The following is a 26,699-nucleotide window of genomic DNA, read 5'->3' as shown; positions in this document are numbered from 1 at the left end:
TCATTTGAAAAAAAAGTAATAAATAACATTTCCCAAAATTCTGGTGCTAACTAGTTTTTGGTAAAATTTTTCATTTTGTTTTTCCTTTGTGTGAACAAGTGTTGTTAGACTGTTTCAAGCCTGTCACTTCATCGCAGCTTATCTTTTAATTTCATTGATCTTCTAAATCAGCAGATTCCTAATCTTTAAATACTACTTGAAATGTGGTTTTGGGTGCTAGCATACAAAGACTTAAAAATATTCAGAATAGCATGAATATTCCATGTGAAATATTTTCTCTCATTCATGCCTCCCTAGCTACTCTAACTGATGGATGGGGATTTTCTGTGCCCTTATTTAGTGTTGCTGTTCCCCAAGATCTGCTTCATGAAGATAGACAACTTGCACACATTTGAAAAGCAAGCTATCATCACCATCACCTACAGAAAAGCTTTGAAGTATTAAAAAGCAAAATAATTTAAACTGCAGTAACAATACATATTAACATATCACCATTGTTTTACGACAGAACCGTCTGACCAACTGAAAGCAGTTTTCTCCCCTGAAGCGGTTTTGAAATCATGTCTAGAAGGGTCACTAATTCCACAGGTATCCAAGCTGAAAAAACAAGAGAAAAGTAAATTGCTTTTGAGCAAGTAACTCTTCTTTTAGACCAGAGCATAATGTTACAATTGTTCCTATTTGATTTTCTTTCAGCATGGCAAACTAGAAGCATGTGGCATGGCATACTTTTGTGGCAAATAATCAAGATAAACTATCTTTCCACAGACTTATATGACCAAAACAATTACACCAGGAAATAAACTGTTTTCAGAATATAGGAGGTACAGAAGCATTTCCATGGTAAACAATGCTCACAGAGCTTCACAAGTCTCCTTGAAGAGGGAGCTTTCCAGCGTATGAAGGATGCAAATGAGAAGCCTGCCTTTAATTTCTAAGGGTGTCCTGAAGAAACAACACTGCATGGTGTGTCCCTTTCTTTACAAAGCTAGTAATACAGACAGTATCTGTGATTTGTCAGCTGCCCTACATCACACTGTAGATGTCATACACCAGATCAAGGATGCAAACCAGTAAATCCCTGTAGGGAAATACAGAAGGGCCTCCTCAGAATTCCGGTCCTTCCTCCTCAACACCAGATGAAACTTTCCAGAAAGCTTGTAAGCAGCTTTCCACTCTCCTGTCTCCTCACAATTACAGAGGCTCTACAAAAACATGGTAGGTTTGCAATAGGGTCTTTCTTCAGGCTTTTTTGTATGCTGTAAATCAACAACATCACAGAATCACTGAATGGTTTAGGTTGGAAAAGATCCTTAAGATCACTGAGAGTGATAAGGTCTCCCCTGAGCCTCCTCCTCTCCAGGCTAAACAACCCCAGCTCCCTCAGCTGCTCTTCACAGAACTTTTGCTCCAGACCCTTCACCAGCTCCACCGCCCTTCTCTGGATTCATTCCAGCCCTTCAATGCCTCAAGGTGCAGCCTCACCAGTGTTAAGCACAGGGGAAGAATCACTTCCCTGGTCCTGCTGGCCACACTATTGCTGATACAGGCCAGGATGCCATTGGCCTTCTTGGCCGCTTGTGCACACCTCATATTCAGCTGCTGTCAACCAGCACTTCCAGGTCCTTTTCCACTGAGCGCTCTGCAGCCCCAGCCTGTAGCACTGCATGGGGTTGTTGTGACCCAAGGGCAGGACCCAGCACTTGGTCTTGTTGAACCTCATAATGTTGGCCTCAGGCCCATTGATCCAGCCTGTCCAGAGCCCTCTGCAGAGCCTTTCTACTACCCTCCACCAGATTAATACTCCCATCTAAGCTGCTGTTGCCCACAAACCCAGTGAAGGTGCACTTGATTCCCTCATCCATTGATAAATATATTAAACAGGACTGGCCCCAATGTTGAGTCCTGGGGAGCCCAGTAGTGACCGGCCAACAACTGGCTGTGACTCGCATTCACCACCACTCTCTGGGCCCAGCCATCCAGCCAGTATTTAGCCAGTGAAAAGTGCACCACCAAGCCATGGGCTGCCAGCTTCTCCAGGAGTATCCTGTGGGGCCAGAATTAAAGGCTTTACTAAGGTACAGGTAGACACATCCACGTTCCTTCCCTCATCCACTAAGCATGTCTCTTTGTCACAGAAGGACCTGCCGTTCCTAAACCCAGGCTGGCTGGGCCTGATCCCCTGGTTGTCCTGCATGTACTGCGCAATGGCACTCAGGATGATCTGTTCCATGACCTTCTCTGGCACCAAAGTCAGACTGACAGGGCTGTAGCTACTCAGATCCTCCTTCCAACCCTTCATGTAGATAGATGTCACATTTGCCATCATCCAACCAGCTGTGATCTCCCTGTTTATCCAGGACTGCTGGTAAATGATGCAAAGTGCCCCAGTGAGCACTTTTGCCAGCTCCCTCAGTACCCTCAGGTGCATGCCACCAGGGCCCATAGACTAAATGGTGTAGCAGGTCACTGATAATTTCTCCTGGATTACAGAGGTATCACTGTGGTCCCCATCCCTGTTCTTCCAGCTCAGGGGTCTGGATGCCCAGAGAACAACTGGTCTTGCTATTAAGATGTGAGGCAATAAGTACCTCAGCTTTCTCCTCATCCTTTGTCACTATATCTCCTCCTGCATCCAATGAAGGCTAGAGATTCTCCTTGGACCTCCTTTTGTTGCTGATTTTTTTAAAGAAACATTTTTATTGCTTTTTATGGCACAGCCAGATTAAGTTCTACTTGGACTTTGGCCCACACCAAAATATGACCTAGTCTCTGCTCCAGAGAAATGTTACAATGGGCAAGAAGAGAAACCCAAACTACTCCCTCTACCCTAGCTTGATTGAAAAAGAAAAACATACCAGCCAGTATTAACACAGAAGAAAACTAGAAAGAACTAGGAGCAGTTGAGGACATTTTCACAGTCATTTTGGCAGAATATGATCTTTTCCATCCACGTCTGTTTTGCTCTGGTGGAGCAACAGCCCTTGCAGCGCCTTGTTCTCCTCCACCTCAGAGCTGTCTGATCAACTCCAGCTCCTGAAGAACAGAAGAGCCCCACATGTGTTGCTGAAGTGCCTTCCCTTCCTGCGCCTGGATGACCTCACAGGGCACCTGCTCATTTGTCACCAGCTGATGCAATGCACAAGGCTGGGGTTTAGACTGCTTTAGTTGAAGAGGCCTTTGAGACAGATCTTGAGCACTACAGCCATGAGCAAAAAGAACGTAATTGAAGCATGAGTGATGGCTGTCAGACTATGAAAAAAAGAGCAGCTGATATTCCAATAAGAATGATGTAGAAGCCCAATTCCCACCAACCTTAACTGTGCAGCATTAGTTCAGTATTATTTGTCCTTTTTGAGACTTTATTCTTCCTTCTTTTGTTGCTGTTTGTACTAGTAACTTAATGTTCTTCTTTTCATAGTGTTAAATAAATTATCCTTTGTACTGAATAAATGATATCAGTAAATAATAAATGGAAAAAATACAAAGTCAAAGAAAACAGGAAAGGAACAAGGTATAGAAACGGGGATACCCTCAAACCTAGAATGAAAAACTGGACCAAAATGGCATGCAGGACAAAGTGAAGAGTGTTTTTTCACAAGATCTTACATACTCCAAAGATTTACCCTCAATCAGGAGAAAAAATGTTGAAGTTTATTTTGTAAAAGAATTATGAAACAGATCTCTCTCACCACCTCCTTCCCCATACAGACAGCAACACAGCGATAAATGGCACAGGACAAGAAGTGATTTGGGCACAGACTTCATGGATAAACTTAATAATTTAAGAGCAAGAGAAAACCACCATTGTTCACAATACCATATTTTGGTGCATTTAGATGAGATGCATTCAGAAATCTGTCTGTATGGCAGATGCTCTTATTGTCCCATGAAAGAGCCTGGAACAAAAAGCTTGTTTTAGAAATGGGCTAACAAGCTACTGAATTCTGAGTCAGTAACTGGCTGTTCAGGAAGAATGTCTTAGATTGCTTGGTACCGTATTTTATCTGAACTCTAGGGTAGTCTCAACTGCTCTACATTTATTCTGGCTTTGCATTTTACATCTCAGTATACTCAGGTTCATTTTGTTACAAGCCACTAGAAATAAAAGGCTCTAGAATATAGGCCATCTTCTAAGAGGATTAGTTTTATGAATTGGCAACTGATTTCTCAAAAAATTGAAGACATGTCAAGAAGAAGAGGGTACTGCAATCACTTTACTTTTATCTAAGTCATTAAACTGAAAATCACAGGGAGCAAAGAAACATTAACCACTCTTTATCGTTATTTTTTACTTTATATGTATGATATGAATTATATTTTATACAAATATAAGTAATTTTTTTGTCCCAGGGATAGGATCAAAGCTACACTGGATTTTTACGCAGCAGCTTCAGTTTTTCAGTGCACTGAAGCAGCATCACAGATTATAAATTCAGCAAGTGATGTGTTTTATTACTTCCATGTTTCTGGTCTCAGTGATGACAGCTGGACTTTATTTGGGCAAACTTAGCTGTAACTACAGCAGAGGTTTTCCCCTTCTCATCTCCCTGGGGAGGAGCAATGGCTTCACTTTTCTGTCTACAAAATCCCACGCATACCCACGGATGTGTTCCTCAAACAACGTGTGAAGGGTGACTACTGAGTGCCCAGGTGGCCAGAGCAGGTGCAGGAAGGCGCAGCAGATGATTCACGGCACGGTGCTCGCCTGTGCTCTCTGCTGCACAGTCTCCTCTGACTCCACAGCAAGCATGAAACATCCCTACATTCTTAGCAGACATCTGGCTCATTGCTAACACATAGCAGTTATTTGTCTGGGATTCCCAGGTATCTCACAGTCCAGCCAGCCCAGTCAAGAAGGGCAGCAGCCCCACAAACATACCACAGAAAACTGCCAATTCCTTCCTTCCCCCTCCGAACCCCAACCTGGATGAAGCTTTTTAATATTACACCTAAGCAACCAATTGGGAAAAAAAGGATGAAAGGGATGGTTTTTCTTTATCAGAAAGACTACAACTAGGGGCGAAAAAGTGGATTTTTCTTTTAAACCCTTTTGCATGAAAGGGAGTTGTGCCAACGAAGCACACTGTTGCTACAGGAAGCTCGTGGTAACGCAGGATTTTAACCCAGGGTTTACATTTAAAATTCTTCAGGTCTGGAAGAGTCTAAGCCTTAGTCTAACCCCTAGTACATCTGGCCTGAGACCCTGAATCGTAGTATAATGACAACAAATGATTTATCAAAAAAAATATTTAATCCACAGATGCACAGAGCTTTCACCTACAGGTGAACCTGTTGTTTGGGGAACTCACTGACTCAATTTTGCTTTCTAGATGGTAAATTCATGCAAATTACCTTTACTCCCAGCAGATAGAAGGATTACAAAACAGGATTTTCAGAAGCATGTGTCTTCATATTTATACAAGATTTATACAGCTAGGAATCTAAAGCAAGCATGATTTTCTTCAAAACTTGGAAATATTTGAGCTATAAATTTGTTAGAAAAATTATATTAAAAGTGCTTTTATACTGATTACACCTTTCCCCTTCCACCCAGTTTAGAATTAAAAAGTAGCCATTTCTAATCATGATATGGAATTGAACATGGTTTTTGCACATTTTTCACAGATCGGTAGATTTACACTTTCTAAGCAAAAACCCTATGGTACCCTATGGTTCAAGAAGTTAAAAACCACACACACTTCCATTCACACAGTATCTGCCTTCATTCTTCCTACTTCCCATCCTTTGCATCTTCTTTCCATTTTCTCATGTGTGCCCCTGGGCATTCAAAATTATTTGTTACAGTGCAGCAAATACACTTTTTCCCGCATCTAAATCAGCTTTTGTTTTCTGGTCATTCATTTTTTTCTCTGTAGCAAAGAACTACAGAACTACAGAACTTTGCTACTCTGTAGAAAAGAAATGCTTCCTACAACGAGGCCAGTCTTCAACATTAACTTAGAATATATGAACAGAACAGACATTTTTGTGCTTGATGTTTATCAAAGTTCTCTCGGATCAGACAGTATTATCATCTTCCCCTCCATCATCCAACAGGACTGTGGCTTACGTTTATGTCACTCACACTATGAAAAAAGCCTGGCTATCACTTTCCAGCTCCATACATTTGCAGAAAAGCAGATATAGGTTTCCCAAAACCCACACACTACTGAGAGACTAAGCTCTATGCTTGTCAGATTATATTAAATAGTAAATATAAACAGAAGGAACTTCAAAAGGATTTGGCCTGTCTGCCACTAGTTCATACAAACAAAACGGAAAAGGTGCTTACAGGGTGCATGCAAGGTCAGGCTCCAATTTCTGGATCTCAAGGAGGGCAATACCTGCCTTTTCCATCCACTCAATTGTCAGAGAGGGCTGGGTGCTGGAAGCAGGCTAGGGAACACTGCCATGGCACACACGGTGCTGCTCTTAGCCAGTACATTCAGGCGCTCCATTGCCCCTCTGTCAGAAATTCCTCCCCATCTCCTACTAGAGACAATTCTGCAGTAACTTCCAGAATCAATCAGATGAAGACTCTCCAAATCAAAAACAAGCTGCTAGTTAATTAACTGCAATAGGCTCCAAAAGCCTTCTTCATAAAATCACACAAGGAGATATTAGATGTCTTAAACCCTATCTACGCTACTGTAACACAAGATGAAAGGGTCAGCTTTCCAGGAGTAAAGGATTTGGAACCAGATTACATGGCAGTTCCAACAGAATAAGCTAAGAAAATAACCTTCACTGTGGAGGGTTTCCTTATGGTTCTCCAAATACACTTTTCCTGGAAGTCTCCATTACAGCCATACAAGACAGAACTGCAAGGGGAAGCGTGCATAAACATGTACTGTCTTCACATAGAAACAGGTACTTTGGGAATGATTTTTGAAAGTAGTCATGCTTAAAGGGAGATTTTTGAGTGGGTTGATAAAGTCTCATCAGTGATGTGAGAGATTATAGTAAAGAGTTTATCTGAATTTTTAAGTTCTTAAACACGGTCCAGATTTTTGTCCTTGCATCTAGGCTACAAGAAATGACAGAACACACAGCTACCTAGAAAGATGTAAAAGAAAACTTACTTGGCTTAGGAAATAAACTCCACTACTCTATCTCGGAAGGGTTTTTTCATACATAGAGAGACTTGACTCCTGTGACTTTACTTAACCACATTAGAGCCAGTCACCCTGTGGTTCTTGCATAGACAGGAGAAAAAGGCACATGTAGGAATATCTCACTTGTTGTCCATATTTACTTTAGACTGAGCCATAGGGAGTCTAGATGCAGAGTTTCCTATTCCTTTCAATAAACCAGGTTTTTTTTATAACCAACCACCCTAGAAGAAGTCAGTGATGTTGCAGATGTTTATACATAGTCTGATGCATCCTATTTTAGCTGTCTGGATGGCAGCTGAGTACTAGTCAGTTAGCCAGTACTACCAGCTCTTTCACATTTTCCCATTTTCACACAGAAGCAAGCAGAAAACCACAGGAGCAGGCAGAAGCAATCTGTGTAAATCTGCACTGGGAAAAGATATTGGTTAGAATGCGTACTGCCAACAAAGACAAAACACAGAGAAATGTTTCTGCAGGTAAGTTTCTCAGCCTTGCAGCAGCCATGGCCCTTCTGTCACAGAGGCGTTTGTTTGGTTTTTGGTTTTTTTCTAATGTTCCAGGACAAAGAATCAAATATAGGTCTATGATTTTTCTTATCAAATAAATCTATTTCTGTATTTAGTTGTTAACACTGAACTCCAAGAAACAACACAGGAGCACAAAAAATACTTTACTGGGTTGGGAAAACAGTCCATTCAGTCCTATGTTTTGGCTCTAATACTAATAAAAGATGGTAGATGAGGCTACATAGGGAGAGCACATGAGCTGCTCAGCTTTGTGTAGCCCTTTCCCTTCATTCTCCAGAAGCATCCACTGCTGTTGTTTGGGGGATGTAAAATAAGATGAGCCTCCCAAAGATTGAGAGGATATTAGTTATATCTGAAATGTCACAGAAAGCTGTAGCCTGTTACATGGGGAAGTTGCCAAGTTAAAAATAGAAACTGCCAATCTGACTACAGCTGTGAGATGCATTTCACTGACAGACTGGCTTTTATCTCTTTTATTTAAAAGGATGAATCTCTTAAAAAATCCCCAACATTGTAAAATGTTACCTACTTCGGAACATGAAAACCTGCAGAGCTGACTGCAAAGAGAAATTAAAAGCAACCCAGCGTATTGCAGTACATGTACTCATCAGCAGTAGGTCAGCAGAAAGTACTGTGATGGATCTGCTGCTGCTCCTGCTTTTCTACTTTCTGACTGTTGCAATAAAAGAGATCATTAGGAATCTAAAAAGGTATCTTTAATAGCTGGATGCTCAATTACTAAAGTGGGACTAGCCTGCCTGGGTCTGAGAATGTTTTCAGGGCATCACATTCCCCTATATAATGTTTAGAGCTGTACATAACAGCTATGTACCATTCATCTCTAATATCAGCTGCTCTCCAGTAATAGACAAGGACTTCAAGCCAACTTCCAAATATCACCCAGCTGAATAGCCTTAAAATTAACAGACCTGAAACTTCTGAAAAATGAAGTATTACTAAGGTGCAATGCAAGCTCACATTTGATTTCTTCCCTCTGTTGTGAAATGTCTTAAAAATGAAGAAAGATGGTTTATAAAATTGTATTTGTACAACACTTCATTTTTCAAAATGCAAGGAACCAAGCACACTCATTTAACACCCACGTAATCTCATGAACAGTTATTTTCTAGGCACCTGTAAATCACTTCACTTTGATAGAGTAAATTAACTGCACATGTACCTGTGGATAAGAAAGGTGTCAAACCCCTTGTGTGTTGCTGGACTTGAGCAACTGGTCACTTCTCCATCTCAAAAGAGGAAACCAGTCTACTGCAGGAAGGTGTATTTATTGGTGCATGAGACTCTGCCAGTCCACTCTATGAGAAAAAGTAACACACCTGGAGAAGCCTCACCTCCAGGCTGATCTTGCATACACTAATCTCTCAGCAGGTCACATAGAACATTCTTTCTTCAAGTGTGTATTTTTCTTTGATGTACATAGATTACACTTGTTAATACTAATGAGAGCACTGAGAAATTCTTGAGAACAAAGAGAAACCAGAGCCCCAGGGGATATGCACTCACTCCTACTGAAAACGGTGACTGCCATAGTTTGAGCTGCCTGAACTACAACATGAAGCTTCCTCAAAAGGAGATAAAGCATACATGCACTTTCATTGGAACATTGCCATAGTGATGTTTGGCTTATATATATTTTAGTCAGAGCTTCTGAAAAAGCTTCAAAGAGCCTACAGTGTACAATCTAATTAGCAATTTATTCGAGAGAGACTGAGGTCGCTTTGAAATTCTGCCATCTGATAAGGAACAAACACATTCAGTCTGAGGTGCCTTCTAAACTATACACAGACAGGGTTCCAGACCTTCATTTAAAATGAAATCTCCTAGTCCAGCATTATATTCTTCCAGACCATGCTTAGAGCAATATTGGACCCAGGAGTCCATCTGCAAATAGGTCAAATACAGTAAATTCAAGCATGATTATTCCATTTCTCAAGGGAGATTTTTGGTTCTGTAAGGGAATAAGTGTTTTGAGTTTAGGACCCTAAACCTCGACTTAACAACCAAGAACCTTCTACTTTCAGGTGAATTCCTTAAATTTAGGTGCAATGCCAACCTGAACATAAACCCAGCCTAAAATACCATGTCCCAGCCAGTCGTAGATCAGCCTGTAGTGACAGCTCTGCAGCTTTCTGAGAAGCTGGGAACTGCATAGACCAAACTAGAAGAGACAGAACAGCTGATACAATAGCTTTTACTCACACACAGTTTTGAATAAATCAGATTTATAAATTAAAAATTGAAGTCTTTCAAGCTGCTGTAACTTCCACACTTTGGATAAATGACAAAATCTTGTCGAGATCATCTATGAGATTGGCAGTCATTGCAATGAGGGGAAAAATAGAGGTGCAGCAATTTTTAGAGTGAGAACATAAAGGATGGCTTGCTGTTTCTGACACACTCTTTTCTTGAAATTAAACCTTTGCTGTCATTTTTGTCTCAGACTTATGCAGTACAAGAATATATTCCCTACTCACCTCAAAATTTCCCTTTTATCTCTGGATCAAGACCCATTTATTTCCTAAAACTACTTATTTTAAGGGCAAAAGACATACTCCAGAGGTATCATAAATGAGAGGGCACTCCTTGAAAGTGATTTATTGCCTTTACATGAACATAGAACCATTAGATCTCCATGTTCACAAACCATTGTGGGCTTAAGAAAAAAATTAAAACATTTTCCTTTATTCTAAGCAGCCCCTTTTAATTAGATGCATTTAGCACACATCTTCTCATTACATTCATCATACCATATTTGAGCAGCTTCTCAAATCGCCTGTGATCGCACAAACTCGTCTTCTGCAAGAGCCTGAAAGGCGGCTGCTGCTGCTGGCTCCACCTCTCAGCTCTGCAGTTTTTTATGAATGACTAGCAATCACTGACAATGAATGACTGCCAACTGCCCACTCAACCCTTTCTACTCTTCCCTGCACGTACATACTAGAGAAGCAAACAAGCGTTGTGACTGCAAATGAGCCTTCAGTACACTTTCCAATATACAGCATTCATCTTTCAAAACAGGAACTAAATGTTCTTCCGGATACTTAGAGTATAGAAATTAAATATTAAAAGCTTATGCAACATCCTTTTTCTTTCTTTCTTTTTTTTTTATCAAGCAGATAACTTTTTAGGCATTTAATCAAAGTGAAATTGTCTTTTTCTGAATGCTTCACTGCTTCAGCAACAAACAGGAAAATTGGAATTAAAGAGCCCTCACCTACTTCCAGCAAACAGATTTATTTGCAGCCAAAACACAAAAATCTTTCAGTTGTTTTGAAATACTGTTTGGTAAGGTTTCAACGTAAAAGATACCTTCTATCCAGAAAGCAGTTACTTCTATACAACCAATTTCTTAATTTAATGGATACATGAAAAAAATCAGTACTATTTTGCTGGTTTGTTACAATGAGAATGTCCTATAAGAAACGTTAACTGTCACAGCTACTATCATAGCCTGATCAATCTAAATTTGTGACTGTAAGCAGAGGGTAAAAACCCACACAGAAGAAACATTTTAATTACAGATTAGTTACTAGGGCCAAGCATAAATCAAGAAGTCGCTCACTGCATGCTCTGAAAAGGCTCTGCAATAGCTGAAAATTGAAAAAAAGGGAAGGGAAGGGAAGGGAAGGGAAGGGAAGGGAAGGGAAGGGAAGGGAAGGGAAGGGAAGGGAAGGGAAGGGAAGGGAAGGGAAGGGAAGGGAAGGGAAGGGAAGGGAAGGGAAGGGAAGGGAAGGGAAGGGAAGGGAAGGGAAGGGAAGGGAAGGGAAGGGAAGGGAAGGGAAGGGAAGGGAAGGGAAGGGAAGGGAAGGGAAGGGAGAAGAGGGAAGAGAGAAGAGAGAAGAGAGAAGAGAGAGAAGAGAATGCAAGCTATGCTGTCTTGCCTACTGCTTAAGTTGCCCTTTCAGTTCTTGCAACCCTGCAGCCCAGTATTGCCACTGCCAGGAATAAGCCATGGGTTTGCACTGAGTTTTCAAGGCTTTGGGACTAACACTTGTCAGGACTGCTTTCTCTGAACTTCCCTTGGCCTGTCTTCTGCTTGATTTGACTTAGTTTAGCTATAACAGCAAATAACAGAGCTTTGTACCTTCCATTATCTAGAAGGGAAAACGGGACATATTTGGGACATGCGAAGACAAATGAACGTGAGCAGGTTGTAATTAGCACACTCAGAAATATGAAAGCGGCACAGGTACAGCAGTGCCTTCACTGGGCATTATTCAATCAGGACAAATATAAAGGATCTAGAACAGAAACACAGAAAGACTTGTCAGAAGATGCAGTGTTCAATGTCCTGATGTCTAGCAATTACCAAGAATAGATTTGAAGATGTAATTTAACACACTGGAAACTTATACACGGAGTTTCAGCATAATTATTGCTAAATAATGATCATGAATCACAGGCAAAGGCTGGGGGAGGATGGGAGGGACTTGGGACCTAGAGAGATCTTGTCAGTATCTTTAAAATAGCAGCAAATTAAAGTAACTTAATGCACTAATAAGTATTTTTAATGTAAATGTGTTGATAACCAAACAACAGTACAAGGGTTGCAAATCCCATCCTCCATACACTTCCTCTAATTCCACTGGGCTAAATGAAGCTCCTGCTTATGCTCTGCTCACCTGAGCATGAAGAAAATAATGTAAGTAGTAATGTATGTAGTGACAGAAGTATTTCAACACCTTTATCTTCATGTCAAGGGCTTAACTTCAGCTGAGACTCATTAAATCATCACAAAATCTTTCAAAAGGTTTTACTGAACTCCTCCTTAGGTTCTGTGCTCTAAAGGACATTGTTTCCTCTTCTCCAATTCCCAGCAAATACTGATACACACAGGACACGTGAACTGGTATGAAAGGAAGGACAGAGCTAACATTTCCTTTGTGTTCTGAGGAACACTATTAAAACAAACCCTTAGCAGCAATTATTTTGCTGTGGTTTGGGTTTTCTGGTGTTTTTTAAAGCATTTTTGCGTTTTTGCAAAACAAAAATACGGAGCTGAAGGAACAGACTAATAGTTTCCCTTCTTAAGGAAGATCAAATGGCTACAAAGGAATAGCAGTTAAGGAGGCCTGACGATAAGCACATTCTTACCCAATTAGTTGGTTTTCAATCTCTAGCAGTTTTAGGCAGTCTTGTGATAATCACCTCTTTTTTTTGGCCATGCTTACTTACATCATTACACTATCACAAACTAGCACAAAACTGCTATCAGAAAAGTGGAAGGTACCAGTTATAGACACAGCCTTTGAAGTTCTCTAACCCTGATAGAAGCTTGGTGCCTTTCCCATCCCACCACACTGACGTCCATCTGTAAACAAAGCATGTTCCCTCCTTGATGTTTGCTGCGCACAGGCTTTGAGAGCTGATCACTTTGCACTGGCTGGTTTCTAGGCCAGGCACCCAAGGGAGATGATCAGTCATTAAGACTTCAGTAATCAAGTACGATTTTTGCTTCTGTCACAACAAAACCCAACAATTACTCAATTTCCAGTTCTCATGGTCATCCTCCAGCTTGAGGCACATCTGATGATCCCCACTCACTACCCCACAGAAAGGAGCAAACAAAAGGATTGGAAAAATGTCAAAACTGCTATCTAAAATAGTCAATACGTCCCAAATTTGTTTTCTTTTGTATTGGTTCCCCTGGGTATGTTGCATTTTCAGTACAGAGAACATGATTGCTTAACACATTCACACTAGTGCTATTCATAGCAAGCAAATCTCAGTAATTCCACTTTTTCTTTTGATCTATTTTTGCAGGTGTTCTGATGCTGACATGATTAGGTTGAGAGCATACTTCTTTTTCTGAAAGTAATTCTGAGGCAAGACCAAAAAACCTTTATCACTGCAAGATCTAAATACCATCAGTCTTAGGGACATAATTATGAATTTTTTTCTAAGCTATTTAAGATTCTTATGACAGATTATTACTAAACAGTACTAACCATTCTTTCACATCCAATTCAAACAATATGATCATGGAGAAAGCCAACATGTTAGGCATCCTAACATATTCAGGAAGACAGTTGTGTTAACACAGCACAAAATCAGCTCTTCAATTATTCTTGATTACATCTATGCTGCCCAGTTGGAAATATCTGAGAGATGCATTTAGACTACAGTAGGGGACATTTATTGTGTAAATTATTTGCAAACTGTCAAACACCAGCATGGTGTTTACCTAGAATACATGTATCACCCTTACTGTCTTCACTTTAATAGACATGCAATAATTCAGGTATTTGAAGGGTTGTCTCCAAATAGAACAGCTACACTGATATTTTGAAAGCTGTTTTTTCCGCCTTTCATGCTCTATTCACTACATAAATGATGTAAATGGAAGTCATTTATTAAATCTTTCACAGAGATGCATTCAACATGAATCTAAGCAAGGGATGTGTGCATGAATATGGTGACAACATTTCAGACCTTGCCAGTTCTGGGCTAAAATAAGATCTGCAAAGAACTGGGGAGGCAGAGAAAAGCAGTTACAGTGGCTTTTTTTTTTTTTTTCTTCTTCGTGGAAATCTGAATATTCCTTCTTAAAAAAAGTATACATTACTTGTCAGAAGTGAACCACTTTTGCGGCCTCTGTAAAGACATGTTCCATATATGGTCTCCACAAAACTCATTCTGTACATAATCTGTACTTACATACTCCTACACACACAGGATCACCGGACATTTGAGGTTGGAAGAGATCTCTGGAGATGATCTAGTCCAACCAAGTGCTCACAGCTGGGTCAGCTCTGATGTCACATCAGGTTGCTCAGTCAGTCTTGAAACCTCAAAGGATGGAGACTACACAATCTCTGGGCAGCTGCTCACTGCTTGACTACCCTTATGATGAGAAAGCTTTTCTTTATATTCACTCTGAGTCTCTTATTTCAGTCTATGCCAAATAACTCTCATCCTCCAACCAACACAGTGCTTGGAAAAGCCTGGGTCCATCTTCTGAATAAACCCCTTGTACGTACTGGAAGGGCACTAACAGGTTCCCCCTAAAGCCATCTCTTCTCCAGGCTAAGCAAGACCAGGTCCCTCAGCCTCTCTGAGGGTAAGTGCTCCCGATCAATCCCTGACCATTTTGGTGTCCTCTGCTGAACTCACAGCAGCTCATCAGCACCTTTCCTGTATTGTGGGGTCCAAAACTACATGTATCGTATCAGGGAAGATGGAAAAGGTCTAAAAGATGCAATATTGTAGATAATGCTTAGTGAGTACTGACTACAGGATAATACATCCTCTTGATTTCCCAGCTGCTGGATGCTGTTGGCCTTCTTTGCTACCAAGGTACACTGCTGGCTTATATTCAGCTTGCCATCTGCTAGGTTGCCAAAGTATTCTGCTGAACTGCCACCAGTCAGTCAGTTTGCAGCCCCACATTGGTACATTGTTTCCCAGATGAAGGAGTTTGCATTTGCCCCACTGAATTTCCCAGGATTCCTGTCAACCCACTTTTGTTTATCAGGGTCCCTATAGATGAAAATCCAGTCCTATCTACTGGCCCTCCCGGTATGGCATCATCTGCAAACTTAAACCAAAATGCATTCTGTTGTCTTTTTTCAGGTCAGTGAAAAAGATATTAAATGGTAGAAACCCCTGTGGCACTCCACTGGTATCCAGGCAGAGCATAAACCATTAACTGCTACACTCTGAGCCTAAATATCCAGACAGGTTTCTATTTGTTGCTAGTCCATCCAGACAGTAAGGCCACAATTTGCACATGAGAATATTGTGGGAAACTGTACAGAACTTTCTGTTAAATCCAAGGCCAATGACACAGTACTTTCTCATCCACAAAGATTGTCGTTTCGTCATGGCAAGGCAACTTAGTTGGTCAGGAATGATTTACCTTAAGAAATCCATTCTGACTGTTTCAATCACCAATTTGCCCAGAAACATATTCCAAAAGGACTCACTCTATGACTTTCACAGGGGCTGAAGTAAGGCTGACTGGCTTGTAGTTCTTCAAGTGAAAATTCTGGGATTTTTTGGAGATGGGCACATTTGCATTTATCCACTCAACAGAGAATTTGCCTGACCTCCCTTTTCAGGATAAGACAGCAACCTTTTAAGGACAACTTTTGACAGAAGTCATAAGCCTCCAGTGTTCCTCAACACAGCGTTCCTCCACTTACATCACAACTGCTCACAGACTCTGGCTGCCCTGTTTTGCACAGTCAGGACATTCAGGTTCTCTGCAAGGTCTCTGTGAAGACACTCTCAATCCTTTTTCCATCTTCTCTGATACAATACATATAGTCTGCTCCTCTCCTCCTTCAGCTCCAAAACTTGGCCACAAATTCCCCTCTAGCACACATGTCCAGCAGACACAGTCAGCACCTCCAACTGCTCCACCCTCAGTGAGCCTGCTGTTCCAGAGGCTGATATGGACGGGTTCTTCCACCGAGACTCTCCTGCTGTTGCACTGCTTCCCTGGGCAATCCCAACCCATCAAGCAGGTGGACTGCAAAAACCTCCTTCAGATATAGTTTCCTTCAAAACCCACAAAACAGCCTGGAAATTAATCCAGCTATGCAGAGCATTCAGATGAACTTGTGAGTTGTTTTTCAGCATTCTCCTAAACTGAAAACTTCAGCACAATCAGAAAATTAAGTACCTTTTTAACTACTGGGACCCTCCTGGAACATGGGAGCCTGAAGTGATTTTTGGCCACACGCTGCATCAGAAAGAGTTTCTTCACAGCAGTGGCAGCCACAGAGAAACTGGGGCCCACAGGTAACACATTTCATGTGTCATGGGTTTCTTTAAGCTAGCTAAAAAGACTCCTTTTCTGAGAGATTTTATGAACATTGCGAGGCTTCCTTTTAATTTTACAGTTATATTTCAAATTAAAACCCAAATAAGACTGCAATATGTTGAAAAACAAGGAACGAGTGCAATCATTCTGTCCAGTTCCCTTTTGTTTATGGATACTCATTTCTTTGGTTTTGGCAAATCAGCATGGACATCCAAGTACAGAATCAGTATTGAAGGTCTGAGACAAGAAATAGGACCACCATGAAATGAAAGAGCATTAACTAGGGCCAGACATAAAATTCTGACAACATATAATCATGGACAGGTATGATGCTGGGGGAGGAAGGAAGCAGAGAATAACTTGCTTTCATGCATGTTTTCAGACAGAACATTTAGGTCCATAATTCATGTAAACAGCATGGCAGATATCATATAATCAGAATGGTTTGGTTTCAAAGGGACATTAAAGACCACTAGTTCCAACCCCCTCCCATGGACAGAGACACCTACCATTAAGACCAGGTTGTTCAAGGCCCCATCCAACCTGGCTTTGAATACCTCCTGGGATGGGGCATCCACAACTTCTCTGGGCAACCTGTGCCAGTGCTTCACCATTCTCACAATAAAAAACTTATTCCTAATATCTAATCTAAACCTACCCTCTTTCATTTTAAAGCCACATCCCCTTGCCCTATCACTACATGCCCCCATAAAAAAGTCCCTCTATAGCTTTCTCGTAGGCCCCCTTCAGGTACTGGAAGGCCGCTATAAGGTCTCTCCAGAGTAGTCTCTTGTCCAGGCTGAATGACCCAAACTCTCTCAGCCTGTCTTCATGGGAGAGGTGGTCCAGCCCTCTGATCATCTTCGTGACCCTCCTCTGGATTCACTCCAATAGGTCCATGTCGTTCTTATGTTAGGGTTCCAGAGCTGGATGCAGTGCTCCAGGTGGAGTCTCATCCCAGTAAAGCAGAAGGGGAGACTAACTCCCTTGCCCTGCTGGCTATGCTTCTTTCGATGCCACCCAGGATGTGCTTGGCCTTCTGGACTGCGAGCGCACATTGCTGGGCCATGCTGAGCTTCTCATTCACCAACACCCCCCAGGACCTTCTCTTCAGGGCTGCTCTCAATCCATTCACCACCCAGCCTGTACTTGTACTGGGGATTGCTCTGACTCATCTGTAGAACCTTGCATCAAGCCTTGTAGAGTTTTGTGAGGTTTACACAGGCCTGCATGTCCATGTCCCTCTGGATGACATCCCTTCCCTCCAGCGTGTTGACCCCACTGCACAGCTTGGTGTCATTGGCAAACTTGCTGAAGGTGCACTCGATCCCAATGTCCATGTTGCCAGCAAAGATGTTAAACAGTGTCAGGCACAACACCAGTCCCTTAGGAGCATCACTTGTCACTGGTCTCCACCTGGACATTAAGTCACTGACTACAACCCTTTGAGTGTGTCCATCCAGTCAATTCCTTGTTCACCAAGTGGTCCATCAGTCAAATCCATGTCCCTCAGTTTAGACACAAGGATGCTGTGTGGCTACAGGCACACAGTAATACCAGGGTACAAGTGCTACAAAATGTACCATATAACCACAGGTATAAATGTTTCATGAGCTCCAGCAGAGCCTAAAGAACATATTGCAAATTGGGTGGAAGAGAAAATGATGCTCAAGGAAGGGGGAAGTGGGTCTTCAGCACTCAGGTCCTTAATCACCCAGCATGTGGGGGAAAAAAATCAAAACAGTTCCTCATCATATTCTCATGACTAAATACCTGGAAGCACAGCAAGAGGAAAACACAAAGACTCATCCCTAACTATTCCTTACAACTGGCTTTATGCAAAGCCAGCAGCAGGGATATTTTAGATATGTAACCAAATCCAACTCTATTAAGAAGATAATTACATAAAAATGGAGCTTATACAGAGCCCTCCCCCAGGCTGCAGGGTATTATTTGGTAGCTTTGTAGCCTACTAGATATCCTAGCCCCTTGCCCAGTGCCAACCCAAGGCTTATTCCCAGGCCAAGAGATTTCCCAAGAAATACACCGTACTCTGGTGGCTCTTCAGGTTGCTTTCATTGATCACTGAAGCCTCTGCAGGCAGTTGTCTCATTCTCAGATTGACAGTTTCTCTCCTGTAGTTTGCTAGCACACATTGTTCACTTCAGTGAGGCCATATTTTGCCATTTAAAAAATTTAATTCAAGCTAGCTCACTTCCCCTAAAATTGTATTTCTCTCTAGTGAAATTTGCCACACAACACTAGAGCATATAAGCTTCACAAAGAAGGTCAACACCATCCTGACCTGCATGAGGTGGGGGCACTGCCAGCAGGTCAAGGGAGGTGATCCTGCCCCTCTACTCAGACCTGGTGAGGCCACACCTGGAGTACTGTGTCCAGTTCTGGGCTTTCCAGTACAAGAGAGACATGGACCTACTGGAGCGGGATCTGCAAAGGATCACAAAGACAAGTGAGGGTCATACAAGGGGAGGCTGAGAGAGCTGGAACTGCTCATCCTGGAGAACAGAGTGTCAGGGGCATCTCATTAATGTGTGTAATATGTGATGGGAGGGTACAAAGAAAACTGAGCAAGGCTCTTCTCTGTGGGAGCCAGTGAATGAACAAGGGCCAAATGTCGCAAACCGAAATACAGGAAATTCCTTTTAAACATAAGAAAAAACTTACTTTTTAAAATCGAGGCTGATTGAACACAGGTTTCCTACAGAGGTTGTGGAGTCTCCATGCTTGGAGATACTCAAAATTTGACCGAACATGGCCCTGAGCAATCTGCTTCAACTGATCCTGCTTGTGCACAGGAGCTGGTCCAGACGATCTCCAGAGATTCCTTCCAACCTTAACTATTCTATGAGTCTGTGTGCACTAGGGTGCCTTGTAGGTACGTGTTCTACAATATTTTGCACTGTGCTAAGATTTTTCTCTTTATTTTTAATGTATATGCTTCATTATTTCTCACAGAATCAGGCTAGAACTACAGCAGTATAATACAGTAAGTTCACAACTGTTCATTCAGGAATACTGTTTCAGAATATTGTTTCATGGTTGTATCATCAGATGGTGCAGAAAATTCATGTTTCCTTAGTACTTCTTCAGTGGTCCTGCCTCTATTGCTTATACTTATGAAAACATAGTAAAGAAGCCCCAGAACAACAGCACCAAAGTTTCCTGCATGGTCAGAAATGTACTTACTGTAACTCTCATTATAGTCTCTACATTAAGTTCATGTGGGGGAAGGAGGAAAAAGGGCTCAAATCCCTCATTACCAGCCAACTGCACACTTACATCAGTTCTGCAGCCAGAAGTCTGGTGTATTGCAGGGAAAGAGGTAAGGAGACTAGCTTGCTGCTAGTTAATGAAAGTATATCTTGCCCCCAAACCATGAATTGTCACATGCATTATTTTCAGGTAAGCAGTAGAACAACTGGTCTGTGCTTTCTGGGTTGTGACAGAAACTGGACAAAGCACAAAACTGTTCAGAAGGCCAGCAGCATCTGAGCTGAGCTAGCCTGTATCCAGAGCATTGGTTACAGTGGCAGCTGCTAATCTGCATTAATTCAAACTTTTGCCTATAGTACCTGTAAATTCAATCAAGAAGGGTGTTAAAAGCACTGTCATTTTAAAGACCAAAGGGTTGGATATCTTTAGGACCCAAATTATGGCAACATCCAAGTTAACTTCACAGGTTGAATACCCTGTCCTCCAAATGCAGTGGGTGCTCAATAGTGTCTTTAGCTAAATGAGGTCTAAGTGTGCCCAACTAAGCGTGTCTGAAAATGGTTAATAAATCCAGACTTCTACGCAACTGATAACCAGGATTTATGTGTATCTAAAATACCAGTGCCTTCCTAGCCACTGACAGCAATTTCATCCATTGGTAGCAGAAGGTGGAAAAACATATGATTTATGGTTTTCAGTAAATACCGTTTTGACTAATTGTCAAAGGTAGAACCAACCTAGTTTTTGAAAGCTATTTGACAAATATAAAAGACTAACAACTTCCTTTTAACAAAATCCAAATTTAGCTTTAATAATTAGAATTTTTATAAAAAGGAAATTGTCTTTCAAAGCAAAGATTGGCACTAGTTCATGTTGTCAGATTTGACAGCATGAAATCACGGAACAAATGACGAAATTCTGCAGCTGCTAAATACTGTCAAACACACTTTACAAGTTTTATTCTTATAAATTCATTATTAGGAAGCCCTGGTTTTGCAAGGAACTGTCGCTCTTCCCAATGTACAATTAGGGCAAAAATAGTTCTAAAACACTCCTCACCGTTGTTAAGATGGCTTGCGGTACTTTTGACATTTTTTAAAAAGCCTTGGTCTGCACACAGCTTTGTACCAGAGCCCTACAGAGCTGGCAATAATTTGGAAACAGCTGTAACAGTTTAGGAGCTGTAAGTTCCTACAGCTGTTTTCCATGAGAGACTGAACAACCACATGCACCAACAGCCAAGGCACAAGCTAACTCAGCTGACTTTGTACAGAAGTAAATGACAGCAAACCCAACCCACTAAGGCAGCTCAGTGGCTGACTGTGACCTTCTGCTGGCAGTGAACAGCTACTGAGAAGTAATGTTTTAAACCACTTCAGCTACATGTACTGGATTTTTCTAGGTAGAAAGGAAAAATATAAACTTGAGTAACAGATATTGTATGTGTGGAGTCACATGATGATGCAGCCTGATGCAAGCTGAATTGCTGTACCCGTGTGGTTGGACACACAAGGTAGCACATGTTTTTAAAAACATAAATGGAAACCCAAATATTTTAATATATAAATCAGGCACAAATCCTTTGAATAATTATATTGAAAATAAAGCATATTTATTTTAGAATAGCAAAAATGTGCTATATGAATTTTAAAAATCCCATTGGCTTCTTTTGACTGTTGTTAAAGAGAACTCAAAATCAATGTGACAATAAAATCGCTTTGAGAAAAGCATACACTAACAAAATTTCTTATTGGACTATTGAACTATTTTTTTCTGCATGTTCCATCTGATTTGTTGAAAACCATTCACAATTTAATGTTTCAAAAGTCAAAAATGTAACTGCATTCAAGGCAACTGTGGTGCACTTGAGTGGTGTCCTTGCCATTGCCATTTATATTAACAGTGCAAGTCAGCTGGACACAAAGGAGCCCTGCTTCTCACATTCTGCTCAAGACTGCCTCAGGTAACTCACCTCCTTCAACTAGGGCTGCAGACACAACATACTTTTTTGCAGACCTCATTGCAGCAGTTTACTTCAGCATCTACCGACTGTATTCATTTCTGCCTCTAGACATCACTGTGGATCATGTGACTGCTACTGGTCTCCCTCAATGAAAAAAATCACCAGTGCTGCTTCACATCAGTTCGTGTTGGGAATGACTGCAATCACCCAAATCCTCTACTCCCAAGCTCTAGAAAGATTCTCACAGTAAACATACATCCTTCTATCTCTGGGCAAGGCAACATAACTTGGTGTCCTGAAAAAAACTTGGACAGGTCATTCTTATATCCTGTGACGCTGTGTTAAGAGCAACAGAGAAGGTAAAACACTATTTCTGTATGGCCTAGACATGGAGAATTCATTTGAGACACTAACACAGAAAGCATGATGTTCTTGTGGAGGTTTAAAAAAGTGAAAAAACTAATAATAAAATGTAAAAGCAAAACTGTTTAAATTAAAAGCTTGAGCTCTGTGATTTAAGCAGAATTCATATATGGCAAATGGAAGAAATCTTACCATAGTCACTATAATCAAAGATCACATCAAATCACATAATCAAAGGTTTGTTGGTGTCTGTCAGATAAGATGCCTAGCATGAACAGTGATTCAGTTCCAAAAGAACTTTTTTTTTATCACTAATAGGAAAACCTTTATTAGAAAGCACTTGTGTATCATTATCATTAAAACTTTTATTTAGTTTTATGTGGATGAAGATATCTGTTACTTTTATAAAATCATCTTTTCCTATGAAAGGTGAGAGAGTCTATTTTCTGTTTATGATAAAGGTTGCTTCCTGACCTCTGCACATTGAAAACATGGATTATTTTTCTCCTACTTTAAGTCATCTAATTTCGAGCACAATTAGAGCTACATTTGGTATACTCTACCTGTACCCTTTTTTCTTAGCTTTGGTTAAGTTCCTGCATCTATTCATATAATATTTCTATCTTACATTAAGACCTATTGACTAAAATTAAATGGCAGCTCTACAGTACTTTTTTGGAATTCCATACTTCTCTAGTCTGGAGAAAACCCTTCAGCACTTGCACAAAACTTCCTCATTTGGCCTCACAAAGGGTGTCCTGGGTAACCCAAAAAATTTGCATTGTATTCCATATCTTTCCATATCTTGTTTCTCTTTGTTGATCGGGCAATCCATGGGGATCAGCACCTTTGTATCTAGTGATTATTACTGTTATTTTGCCTGCTATTCTTTCAGTTTTTAGTAAACTGTTACTTTTTCACTTACATCTTCTCACATTCCTGTCTCCTTACTGGTGAAAGGATAGTTGTTAAAACTAAAGGGGAGGTAGCTTGTTTCCCAGGCTCCACCCTGTAAATCGTCTTAAACCAAGACAAAGGGGTTTGCAAGCAATCAAGGCCTTGTCCACATTACACTTAGTGGGAACTACAGCTAGAGCAAGAATAAAAAATATTTTCAAGATCACCCAGTAAGATACTGGAGAATCTTGTAAGTTCTTAGTCCCAGACCTATTAGTTTGAGGCATGGGCTACCTTGAGCATTTATTGACAGTTCATGTTTCTTTCCCTTATAACATCACATCCAGCTCCAGGCAATCTCTGCCAGCTCTGTATCCACAGTCCTGACTGCAAATGCGAGTGCTCCCCTAAGGGTTATTTTTATGTTTTCTCTAAGCATTCATTAACACAGGTTTTGGAGCAATATATCCTCCTGTGCTGTAACTCTCTGATGCACAGGACAGGCATCCAGGAACTGCTTCCAGTTTCCTGATCCTGAGAAAGAGGATTTAGCTCTGACACATAGCTACTGGCAAGGAGCTCCATGTTGCCTCACTGACACAAGGAGTGAGATTCAACTTGCCTATCTTCACACACCTACCAAAAAATGGTATCACTAGCTGAGTTACTCACTCTAGGTTACTTTTGTAGTTGGCATAGAACCGAGACATGGTCAACATGGACCTTAGGATGAGATTAATCTACCCTGTCAAGTACCCATTCCTCTCCAATGCCAACTACGGAGAATTTCAGACTACAAACTTGCATCTAGATTTCAGGTACAGGCATGCACTTATATTTGTTAAGTTGAATCCCATTGATGGTTTCTAAATGAGCACATACTAGTACAGTTTGGATTTGGATGTGGCAAAGACAACATACCAAGAGTATTTGGGGCCAGATTTTCTTCTTTTATGGTGTCTGAACAGCCAGTGGACTGCTGTATACACACCAGAGAGCTTGATTTTTACAGATGTAACAGTGATCAGCTAACTCTTCTCAGCTCCACAAGGTTAAAGTAAGCATTGCACCAGCCTGGAAAAGACACTCTCCCTTTGACACTTCACGTCTAAGATCAAGTTGCAAATGTGTCACTCAGTTTTTCAGCCCACAATCACGAATTTAACCTCCTATCAATCTGGCTGGGAATTCCACATCCCTGGATTTAATAAGCTCTTAGACAGAAATTTTTAGACTTTCCTTTCAACAACATGAGAAGAACCTGAACAAAATGGCTCTCAGGCTGACCATCAGGAGTTCTATGGATTCAGATGGGAGAAAGACTGAGAAAAACAAACTCTCATGTAAGTGGTTATTCACAAGTATGGTAAATTCTCAGTGGTTTCCCCCTTTCCTACAGTCTAAACTGAACCAAATCTGCATTATTCCAAACCATAATTTTCTGTCTTGGGGCAGTGAAGACACATATTCAGGACATGTCCCTAGCTAGTCACTGGGATCACAGGATGCCCACCCCAGATGGTTATGAGGAAAAAGGTGCCTGGTAACAAGATACCCCAGCAGAGCAGCCAGGAACTGAAAGCCCATCAGTTAGAAAGCTGGAGACTGTGGACACAGCGCTGGCACCTCAGGGGAAGGGAGCCCCTTTCCCACCTTCCATCAGAGACTGTAGAAGTCACAGTCCCATGCCACATTCAAGGAACACACCAATGTCTAAGAGAGGGGAGGAGAAGTACGACCCTGTTTTCTTCCCTTCATAACTGGTCCTAATCCTCTCAACACACACATCAAGTCCTCTTTGACCTCCACCACTCCTTCTGTTCCTGTGAGACAGAAGCACTAGTTGCCTTTAGCTTCCGCACCCTATTTTTAAAACCAGTACTGCTTTCTGATTTTTTCAGGTCAAGCCAAGCTGCCCACGAGTCTGTTGATGCTCCATATGCTGCTGAAAGCTAGAAAGGAAGAAGGGCAAGTGAACACTGGCAGAGATCAATCAGGAGGAGTTGGTATTTCAATGCCATCGCATGTGACTGAAGGTGAAAGTCATTCCTTCCCTAGAAGAAAGTTTTTTCTTTTACAGATCTTTACACATAAATCCTCAGTGAATATATCACATACTAAATGTAAATGCTGAACACTGGAGGACTGGGCCATGTTTTCCACATACAAAATGCACAATTCCATTCAGCAAAAACAATAAATACATAGCACACTGGAGTCCACCTCCATTTTTCTCTTCATGTGCACATGGCGTGTGGGAGGGGATGTATGGATTCGTAACATCATGAAGAGAAGTCACTGCCACCATCACTAGCTTGTTAGATCTGAAAAGGAAAAGGCTGTTTTTCCAGTTGGCTGAAATTGAAATCTCATGAGAACAGCTGCTGTCATTTGAGTTCAGGCCAAGATGGCAACATTTGAGAAAAAACAACTGATCTTGTGAATTTCCCACCACTTGGAACTGAAATTTAGAGATACCAGCATCAGATATTTTTAAGTACAGAATCGAAGTTTAGGCAGGAAACTGAACTATTGAAGCAGCTACGCAGTCATCACCTGTGTCATCCTCTCACCCACACCTCATCTCCGGGGTCTTTAAAGGTCCAGGAGCTCCAGAAAACTCCATGGCTGGAAATGGTGGACAACAACCACCATTGATTGCTGCCCACCATTTTAAACCATGGAGCTTTCTGGAGATCACAAAGAACCTTACACTTCAAAAGGAAAACCCCACTTGGCAGGAGCCAACTTTCTCATAGAACAGCTGAAACGAGGACTTTAAGTCTCACTAGGTACATACACCATCATTGCCTTCTGCTTCAAGGACACATCTTCAGGTCTGCCTTTTCTAATTCAGGCATACATAAATACAATTAAAATTAACTCTACTAAAATAAATTATTATCCTACGTTCCCAGCTTTCTAAGGCTGACAATGAACCACACACAACAGATGTTAATCGTGCCACTTAACGCATGACTGGGTGGATGCTGTGGAAATGTGGGTGGTTTAAAACTGGATATAATACCAACCTACAGCTGCAGAAGTAACTGAACTCTGCCTCTGCTTTAACAGCAGATCTATTATTTATGTGGACTTATTCATATAACAGAAAGATCCTTTTAAAATGGCCTCATACCTAAAAAGTATTAACCGAGCACTCAAATCACTACTGAAGAATCGTAAGACAAGATTTAAGAGCTAGTACTTGGTTTATGCTAAAAAACAAAGATTATAATTGACACACCTGAAGAACTCTCTATACAGGCTTGAATGTATTCCTCTATTTTTGCTCATTACAACATCTTACCAAAATATCAAAACTCTCTTTTAAGACCTTTTGTTATTGAAAATTATTCACATTGAAAGATCTGCAAGTAATTTTCACTTCAAACAAAGCTTTCAAAATACTAATTATCTTAAATTTGAGTTATGTGAATGATTAGAATGCATTATATACTGCTGCTCCCTCACTGAATGAATATAAATCTGTAAGGCAGGGCTGCAGTGCAAACAATTGTGATAAATTCATATTAAATATCTGCATCAAACATTTGTAGGCATTTCTTTAAATATGTAGTCTGCTCAAAGAATCCTGTAAGTAAAGGTGCATGGAAAGCAAAAGGAAAATGTTTATCAACACAGTGAAAACTTAATTTGGTTTTAAATGGCAATGAAAATGTATTGAAGATGTTTCACTATTTTTCTAATTCTCAGGGTACTCAGCAGATACTCAGTGAAGAAATGCCTTTGAAATAGGAAAGAATGTAACTTTCAGTATTCCAAGTGGAAAACTGCTACATAGATAT

At 41.0% G+C, this 26,699-nt stretch overlaps 1 protein-coding gene across 25 annotated transcripts in view; it reads right to left on the bottom strand.

The window, feature by feature from the left end:
- RIMS1 (regulating synaptic membrane exocytosis 1) overlaps positions 1–26,699 on the bottom strand; it is a 319,206-nt gene that overhangs the window by 245,010 nt on the left and 47,497 nt on the right. For 20 of the 25 annotated variants that reach the window (XM_048299528.1, XM_048299532.1, XM_048299536.1 and 17 more), the window contains exon 2: positions 493–597. The exons of the other annotated variants lie outside the window; for them this stretch is intronic. In XM_048299528.1, the coding sequence (XP_048155485.1) occupies positions 493–597 (105 nt within the window). The remainder of the gene's footprint in view (positions 1–492; positions 598–26,699) is intronic. 25 annotated transcript variants of the gene reach the window in all.

Source organism: Corvus hawaiiensis, chromosome 3, assembly GCF_020740725.1.
Source record: "Corvus hawaiiensis isolate bCorHaw1 chromosome 3, bCorHaw1.pri.cur, whole genome shotgun sequence".
Classification (NCBI taxonomy): Eukaryota; Metazoa; Chordata; class Aves; order Passeriformes; family Corvidae; genus Corvus; species Corvus hawaiiensis.
Note: the sequence above shows the minus strand (reverse complement) of the source record. Positions and strands in the feature narration are given on the sequence as shown.